Here is a 9,602-nt window from a genome sequence, read left to right as displayed (position 1 = left end):
ACTATTTCCTATTTAATTTGTGTAATTGTCAATTCAAGTGAATTTTCTAGATACCATGTTTACTCATTGTTCTTAAAATAGCAGTGGCAAATGCATATCTGAATAATAAATCATCACTCGGGTGATACCAGTATTGTCTTCAAATAGGGGATACTAACTTTCATATCAGAATTCTGGCCTGGGGGCGGGTTGTATCTCTGAAGGCGGGGGTCGTGCTACCTACGTGGTCCGTCGAGGGTTCAATTGAATCATCATCGTTCAGCCATAGTGGCAAAGCTATCTCAGAAATGTATTGGATCGCCTAGTTATAGAATTCCTGGCTCCGCCACTGTGTGAAGGGTGAGTTGTTGGAAAAGTAAAAGATAAGCATTCACATAAAGAATCTGACTAGTGTAATCCATTTGAGTTGTAGCTTTTTTTGCCTTGTCCTGATTCTTGATTACAAAGATTTTCTTTACAAGTTTACCAGTACAAACTAGTCCCAAAAATTAAGCAACCAGGATCTCTAATCTAACTTTGGATTTCAACAAGTTGACGAGTGCTTTGGAGAACATCCGCAGCGCCATACGTAGCTACAATGTGCTAGTCTTGTTGGAGATTGTTTGCGCTGCAAAGAATCTACAAGTGGCTTTAAGCATTGCAAATACATATACATTCAGACCTCTCTATAACAACATCCTTATATAACAATACTTCACTATAGAAGTCAAGCTTTTCCGGAACCAATTTTCATGTTATGTTATAATATATGTTCTATATAACAGCACTTCGCTATAACATCCAAAAATATTTTGAACAAACGAGGTTGTTATAGAGAGGTTTGACTGTATAAAGAAACATGAAAGACACATTTCTATTATCACATAAGGAACTTCATTTCCTTTTTCCTGTCCTGTACAAAGGATGATTAATGGAACCGGTGGAGACTGACTCTATCAATCAAGCTAAACCTGCTTATAGTAAATTAGCCAGAAAAGATCCCTACCTAAGAAGAAAAAATAAAAGAAAGAAAAATAAAATCACCCTTTTGTTCATCCTTCCACAAAAAAGGTGTCGAGCAGCCCTAGAACACTCCGTCTTGAGCTTGCTCATATTGCTAGTCCCGCATCCGGACAAATGAGAAGGGTGCAGTAGGTTGACAATCATCATAAACTAGTCATATGATTGTTCCTCAACATAATACATTGGACGTGCTCATCTAGTCACGTGTTATATAATATATGTGTTGGACTGGGATGACCTTGAATGGAGCGACATGAATAGTGGTGATTCATGTAGCTGACTCCAACTTACTTAGGATTGAGGCATCGTTATTGTTGTTGTCTTCACCCGTATGTCATGAATGAGCATATGCACGCACAACATCCATTATTGGATCTCGGCATATTGGACATTTTCCTGTACCCCTAAGCAATTCATGTGCACACTTGAAACAGGTGCACATATGCCCACATCTGAAAACCATGAACAAAGTTATAGACAATGATCAGTATTATATATTGATTTCTAATATACTTGTCCTTCCCTAATGAACGTGGTTAAACTGATATCCATAAACAAGTACCTGTAAAGAAGAGAATCAACAGGCTCCTCACAGCAAATACAACAATTTCCTTTGTTTGGAACCTTGTTATCTGAATTCCCCTTGTTCTTTTGACCTGCATTACAAAAATGTAAGTCTCTTCTTTAATTAATCAAAGCACAAATGGAAAATAGAAAAGGGAGGGAAAAGGTCACATGTATCTAGTTGATATGTAAACCCAAATTTTGTGTAGGGCAAGGCGGTACACAAGGAATCTCGCTTTCATGCTGTCAGGGGAAGGGTCGTACCCCTAGGGGTATAATGTAGACAGTCTACCCTAATGCAAACATTAGTGGCTGTTTTGATGGCTCGAACCCGTGACATATAGGTCACACGGAGACAACTTTACCATTGCTCCAAGACTCCCCTTCTATTAACTAATATACATAGAATAAGAAATCCATGATATGATGCAGCATATAGTTCAGGAAGTTAAACTTCAGGGATTTTGGTATTTTTCATAGTCAGATCTTTGTGTTCCAGCTCACCTAACTGGCCAATTGCAGCTGTAACGTCCTGCTTAATCGAACGTTGTAATTTCATTTGCATGTTCATGCAACTCTTCATAGATCTCCGTATTTCAAAAATCTCTTGATGGAGTTTCTCCATATGTCCTCTCAATTCATAAATGAGTTCCATTTCCTGTGAATGCACATGTCATTAGTTCTAATCCCAACTTAAAAATAATATCAGGCAAGTTAGCCCAAGGATAGACAACTCACAGTTGAAGAATTTCTTGAAGAAGAAGAGCACGGTTTAATGCGTTGGGAGCAAATACTAGATGATTGAGATTGTAGTGAAGAAGGAGATGGGAAGTGGTAAGAGTCATCAGTTACTTCCTGGACTTGATTTAGGCTCCATGATGATGTGTTGTCATCAATTAATACTTCATCTTCATCGTCATAACCTGAGTCTTGTTCTTCTTCTACCTCAACATCCTCTTTTCTTGCATTATGTCGTAATACCACGTCCTCTTCCTCTTCTTCATCCACTTGTGTTGGTAATTCTTCTTCCTCATCATGGCTGATTCTCATTGCATTTGGTAGTTGTTGTGAGCGAGACGCCATTATTCGATCTATTTTTTCCCTCAAACCACTGGTAAGAAAATTCGAAACACTTTTTCTGCACAGATAAGAAAATCAAAGTCAAAAGTGCAAGTCGTGGACTATGCTTCAAATTGAAAAGCTGAATAATGAATATCATAGGAGAGGGAGATAGATCCATAGGCAAGGACTGTTTATTAAAATGTTGCATTTTTGAGAAATATATGTTTTTATCCGCTCCAAAAAATAATAGCCAACAAAATGTATATATGTATATTATATACATATAATATACTTATTTTATACACCTTCTGGCCATCGGATGTAAATTAGTTTTGGCCGACCGGCCAGTTTTGCATTTTGCCCTTTTTTTCAAGCTTATAGAAATATATGTAGTTTATTCACATATATGATCAGACGAGTCTTTTACAGTCGCCATGTTAATGGGCAAGGCAAAGTATATTTTTCGAACAAGGATGATTACCAAGTAAAACTTCATCACAAATGTGCAGAAAATGATGACAAATTTATAGGATTAGTATAACTATTGAAGTGGAGGAGTTGCTATTTACCTGTGAAGAAGTTGCTGTATGTCATGATTTTCTATGAATCGATCAAGCATCTCTTGGTATCTTTCGTGCCTGAGGCCTTCCCATTCTCTACGTGGACGAGAGACATTGCTTATCCAGTCTTCATTGCCTTCTACTTGCTGCTGATAAGCAGACTGTATTTCATCCCATCCACTAGCTGTGTGGGAGTAATCACTTACCCAACCACTGTCGCTTTCAACTAGGTGTTGGCTCGTGGTTTCCTCTTCCCAGTCGCTTTGAGGATTAGCGCTCAGTAAGCTGATGCTAACTTCTCGTTTGTTAAGGTCCATATCATGTTGATTCAATCCACAAGAAAATACTGAGTTTGTAGCACTAAACGCCATCTCTTTCCGGGGTTTGGATGAGTTGGTAACGTGTATCCTGGTTTCTATCTTTTTGGGGCTTGTTTGCTTGGATAGCTGATTCTCCTCGCGTGGTTGATTGGATGAACAAAAATTTCCAACTTTTAGGATGTTATCTACCACCTCTTTAGTTGTATCTCCTAATGTTATAGGGATACTTCTTGAGTTAGCTACACCGGGCTGCAGTCCTGAACTCTCCTTAACCAGCCCCTTGCGCGGATACTCTTCTCTCTGTTGATGTGTTGAAAATCCACTTCTTTCTTTCGCGGAGTTGCTACGACCCAGTTCACCACCACTTTCTACCACTTCCCTTGAGTTGTTTCTTGAGTCAGCAAGACGATGTTGTCCTACTGTATTGAACTTTTCCCTGAAATGAATTAACATTATGGTTAGGTGGATATTGTATGAAATAGCAATATACATCACAACTAGGGGTGTTCATAAAAATCCAAAAACCCGAACCAAACCAAACCGATCAAAAAAACCGATACTTTTTGGTTTGGTTTGGTTTTGGTTTTAATCAAAAAAAACCGAACCAACCCGAATATAAGAGTAGCTATTTTAAATTTATAATTACACCTATATATATGTAAACTTTTATACAAAGTTTCAAAAAATTTATAGTAAATGTTAATCGTTTGCACTTTTAGTACATTTCTTTACCTTTACATTCTAGTTTGATTGTTAGTTTTCTTTTGTTAAGTGTAAGAATCTATTTCATGTTAAAAACAATATATTTTTAATTCAGTCCTTAAATTATTCACCACTATTTGATTCAATTACCATCAATATATCTTGGTAAATAATAGATTTCTCAAAGGGCAATTGATTTGATAGTGTTACGTTGAAAATGTGGTCGCCGAAATATAAGTTTGGTAGTGTATGTCTTATATTTAAGAAAAAACCGACAAATAACCGAAAAAACCGAAAAACCGACATAAACCGAATCGAGAAAAAACCGGCTTAATTGGTTTGGTTTGGTTCTAATATTTGGAAAACCGACTTACTTGGTTTGGTTTCTTTTTAGGGAAAAACCGATCCAAACCGAACCATGAACACCCCTAATCAGAACTTTGTTACTAACAAAAGAATAACATAGTTCTTTCAACTGACACAACTAATAACGAATATGCTGCGATTAGTTATACTAGCATTAGTTATGATGTGATTAGTTATCTTGGTATTATTTCTTACTGACTGTTTGGTTATCAATCTTGGGATTGTCAATTTTACTGTTATATCCTGCGATAACTGGATTACTATTCCACCTTCTGGCAGGTATAAGTTATCCCGGTACTATTTTTAATCCTCAGTAACCAAACAAAGGACAAGGTGGTACTAAATTTTTATCCCAGAATTATTTTTACTTATCCATCGTACCAAACGACCCCTTAATAGTAATGAAAAAGGAAACAAGCTTAATAAAGAAGCTGATATGCAGATCTAGACACAAATACTTGTTATAATTTCTTTACAACTTTGATACATTCTTTGGGGAAAAAAGACAGGTCTTTTAGCAGCCACAAATGGAAGTAAAAGAGTCAAAAAAACAAAAATTGAAGTACTTCACCTGAGATGCATAATTGCAGAATGTGTCAGTCTATTTGATTCAGACGCTGAGCAATTCACTGATCGGTCATCTCTGACTTCTGCACCACGTCGTATGAGTCTAACTCGAAGCAAAGCCTAGTTAAGATGTTGAGTTATAAAGATTAATCAGTACCCTCAAATAGTAAGTCCTGCAAACTTGTACAATACAATAAGAAATAGCAATCCGAAAACACTGTAAATATAATAGTACAATACAATACAATGCAATGCACCTGAATGCGGCCTCTTTGTTGGAACTTAGAAACTGCTTTACGTTCCACAAGACTTTGAATTTCCCTATGTCTATCGCGCTCCATTTGCAATAGCAAATCACTAAACGCCTGTCGCCCTCTGATGAAACGAGGCGAATTCACAACAGGTGAAAAACAACACCTTTGTTGTTGTTCTGAACCATCCAATGTTGTCCTAACTCGAGGCAACGATCCACCATTCACAACAACATTACCATTATAGTCGCGTGCCTGACCTTCATCGCCATTACTATACGTCAATTTCTTGATAATATCTGAAACTTTCAACCTCTCACTTTCTGTAATATCAGAATCTTTAGTACCCTGAACAGAATTTGAATCAATGTTGTCGGTTTTTTCGGATTCCCAACCACCAAATGAATCATTTTTCACAATGCAAGATTCATCACTTTCATCAAATCCTTTATGTGGGGACTCCAAAAACATAGAATTTTCAGAATTATTTGCAAAATCTTTCCATTTTCTCACAAGGGAAGAAACACCTCCAAGATTTGGAACATCAACACAACTTTCTTTATTCTTCTCTTTGTCCATTGAAAATACCATATTTCTAGCTTTATCCCATTTTTCAGCAGCTTTACTTCTCTTCTTTGGACTATTATTCTCATTCTTGTCACATGTTGTTTTGTGTACAAATAAATCTGCATGGTTTTGGACCAAATTCTTGAAATTTTCTTGAAAAGAATTTGAATCTCTAGCAATAATTCTATTAAGGACATAACCAAATGGAGAAGAGGAGGCAATTTCTACTTGAGAAGAGGCCATTTTCTTCTTCTTCTAATCCTCTCTTCTTCACCAATCAAGAATATTAAAAGTACTAAATTTTTTACTATCATTCTAATTTAATAAAGGTGAAAAAAAAAACTTTGAACATTTCAATGTTTCTTCAAGCAAAAAATTTTAAGACAAGAAGAGAAGAACATGTAACATGAAAATAGGTAACAAAGGTTGAAAATGGAGTAACTGAAAATAATTAACAACAAGAATAAAAATAGCATAAGTTGTTAGGAATATCAACGGTAAAAACATTCATTAACAATAATAGGAGTAACAAATTATTTTTGCTTCTCTCTCTTACTATTGATTTATTTTTTGGTCTCATCTAATGAGTCAGTCAAATGTGGAAATTTTGCCTAAAAATTTGGTACGTATTTAAGGTAAAGAGAACTGTTATTATGGAGGGAATTTGAAACCTCAACCGCTCAATTATAGCACAAACGCATATTTCGCCTGTATTTAAACACCTTACCTTACCATATTTATTATGGAGTGCAATGTTTGTTTCTCTTTCATCTTGTACGTCAAATTTTTTTGAAATGGGAGAAGTTGATAATACTAGAATTTTCAATATGGAAATAAAAAGGGAAAGAGAGAGAATATTAGAAGATCAAAAATATTATATCAAGCAAATGGGGCATGACAAGCAGTGGCGTATGCAGAAATTTTCCTTCAAAGAAATGATTAAGTAAATAGATTACTGTAACGACAAGCGATGTCATTTTTTATATTTATAACTCAATATTTTAATTTTATTTATTATATATACATACAGATTACAAAAAAAAATTCGACGAAGCAATGTCACGTGACACCACTTTATGCAAGGTGCCTACGCCCCTGATGACAAGGCCACCCAAGATGTCGCCGAACGGACAATGAAGTGAATAAAAATTTGAGGGAAAGAAATCATTAGGATTCGTTTACTTAAATTTTAACGGACATAGTTGCTCGATACATATATTTTGGTAAGAATTAGCAAGTATTTAATTTGATAGAGTATTAGTTTGAAGTGCATAAAATGGCTCGAATTACTATTGTTGTGAAAAATAGAAAGAAAAAAAAAATAGGGTATGAGTAGGTGGGGTTATGTGGTTGGGGATGAAAACGTGTCTGTAAGTCAAGATATGAAAATGTTGAGCAAGCAAACAAGTAGTGGAAGCTTCGTAGAGAAAAGTACCTTAAAGGAAAAAACAGATGACTAGGAGGTAATTTATGTGATGCTTGATATAACAGTTTCAGAGAGTAATAATGGTAGTAACAATGTATTGTACACTCTTTAGGGTGGCCGAGTTGGTGGAGCAAAGAACTGCCTAAACGTGAGATATAGGGTTTGGAATCCACTTGCATACACCGTACACCGTCGAGTTCATCGCATTAGGCACGGGCGCAAACCGTGAAAAAATATTAAATATTTATAATAATATTCTGTAAAAATGAAGTAATGATACCGCTTCCTAGCAAAGAGTAATTCTTGATCTATTGGTCAGGCTTGTATTTGGGCTTGTAAATGTTGTAGGGTCGAGTTTGGACTTAGATATTCTATTTTTTTGAACATCTTTGATGGAGCATTTTTGTTAGCAATAATTTGAGGCTACGGAGAATTAAACCTACACCTCCTTTTGCAATAATATTCAACTAAATCATTGTAAGACTTTCAACTTATGAAAAAAATAATATTAAATAATACTTATTTATTTTCTTATTTATGTAAATACGACACCGCTTACAAAAGTTTTGCATGGGCCCTTGTATTGCACGAGGCTTATCTAATGCGATTTAGTATTTACCTTTCTGTATAATTTGCAGACTATTAAACAAAAGCGGGGTTTACCTTATACACACTCAAAGGATCGCGACAGCAGGTTCTCTTGTTAACCGAAAACAATGTATTGTACAAAAAGGGGGGAAGTTGAATGATTAGTAAAGCAAAGATAGACGTTGTGTTTGAGCAATTAGGAGAAATAAAAGGTCACTAATGATCACTCCCCTGGAAAATGAGAAGAAATTTGGCTTCACCATTTGAATTAATTCTCCGGTAAAATAGAAAATCTTATTTTAGTTACGTCCTCATATTACTAAACACCAATTACCAATGTAATTTTTTTTTCTTGTTTTCATTGGCATCTCTTGTCTTTTGGAAGAGCAACTATGCTCAACTTCGTTGTTATTTAATTTAATTTAATTAAGTCCATTTCATTGTAATACTAGATTTTGTTTTATGAATAAAGGAAAAGAATACTGTAACTAAACCCCCCTTTAGTATTTTCAAAAAGAAAGACTATTCCTCTTAATATAGGGACGTTACGAATTTATTAGGTCATAAAGAGAAATATTAAGTGTCGAGTCGAGCCTAAGTTGTAGTAGGAAATTTTGTTAATGTTGCACAGTTGTAGCATTAAAATGCAGAAGTTGTGGGCTACTCTTTAAAATCAGTTGTTAATACTAAGTGCTGGCCTACAATGCCTTTTAAATCCACAAAATTCAAAATGGTCAAAGATGGCACTATAACAATCTAATAATATAGTACAGTCAAACCTCTCTATAACAACCTCGTTTGTTCCGAATATTTTTGAATATTATAGCGAAGTGCTGTTATAGAAAACATATATTATAACATAACATAAAAATTGGTTCCGAAAAAACTTGGCTTTTATAGTGAGGCAGGCCCTGGGGTCTACATATTTCAAGTTGAGTAGGACTAAGACAGAATATGTGGAATGTAAGTTCAGCGACGTGACGGGGGAAGAGGATGTGGAAGTCAGGCTTGACTCACAGGTCATCCTCAAGAGAGAAAGTTTTAAGTACTTAGGCTCAATTATCCAGGGAGATGGGGAGATCGACTGTGACGACCCAAAGGGTCATCACCTACTTCCTCATCCATTCCGTGCTTTCGAGGCCTTAAAACCTCTTTTTTTTTTACTTGCCTCGATTTGCGTGCGCAGTCCGGGCGAGTAGCCGGAAAGCTTTTATGTTGAAATATGTGAATTCCGTGAAAAATTTGAAGAATTTTGATATTAATATGATTATAGTTGACTTTGGTCAACATTTTTGGTAAACGGACCCGGACCCGAGATTGGACGGTCCCGGAAGGTCCATAGAAAAATATGGGACTCGGGCATGTTCCCGGAATCGAATTCCGAGGTCTAGAGCCCGAGATATGAATTTTTCCGTGAAATTGTTTTTCTGAAATTTTTAAGGAAAATGGAAATGAAAATTTATTAAAAGACTATGGTATCGGGCTCGTATTTTGGTTCCGACGCCCGGTACAAGTCTTAAATATGTGGTAAGCACTTTCTGTGAAGTTTGGTCGAAATCGGACGTCATTTGACGTGTTTCGGACCTAAATATCTAAAGTTTGAAGTTTATGAAGTTATAATGAAAAA

The 9,602-nt window shown here is 35.8% G+C and overlaps 1 protein-coding gene across 1 annotated transcript; it reads right to left on the bottom strand.

Annotated features, from left to right (window-relative positions):
- Positions 1-436: 436 nt before the first annotated feature.
- LOC109206413 lies at positions 437-6,364 on the bottom strand. The gene is made up of 7 exons (XM_019369233.1): positions 5,401-6,364; positions 5,148-5,263; positions 3,198-3,944; positions 2,305-2,704; positions 2,071-2,224; positions 1,565-1,658; positions 437-1,454 (listed from the first exon to the last, which is right to left on the bottom strand). Exons 1-7 carry the CDS (start codon positions 6,202-6,204, stop codon positions 1,337-1,339), a joined length of 2,433 nt encoding a protein of 810 aa, XP_019224778.1. The 5' UTR covers positions 6,205-6,364; the 3' UTR covers positions 437-1,336.
- Positions 6,365-9,602: the final 3,238 nt, after the last annotated feature.

This window comes from Nicotiana attenuata, unplaced genomic scaffold (genome assembly GCF_001879085.1).
Source record: "Nicotiana attenuata strain UT unplaced genomic scaffold, NIATTr2, whole genome shotgun sequence".
NCBI lineage: Eukaryota > Viridiplantae > Streptophyta > Magnoliopsida > Solanales > Solanaceae > Nicotiana > Nicotiana attenuata.
This window is presented reverse-complemented; position numbering and strand designations above follow the sequence as displayed.

Coding starts and splice junctions, on each gene's coding strand:
- LOC109206413 (XM_019369233.1), bottom strand. CDS start 6,204: ATGGCCTCTTCTCAAGTAGAAATTGCCTCCTCTTCTCCATTTGGTTAT. Junction 5,264..5,400: donor AACAAAGAGGCCGCATTCAG/GTGCATTGCATT, acceptor CATCTTAACTAG/GCTTTGCTTCGAGTTAGACT. Junction 2,225..2,304: donor CTTCAAGAAATTCTTCAACT/GTGAGTTGTCTA, acceptor GTGCATTCACAG/GAAATGGAACTCATTTATGA.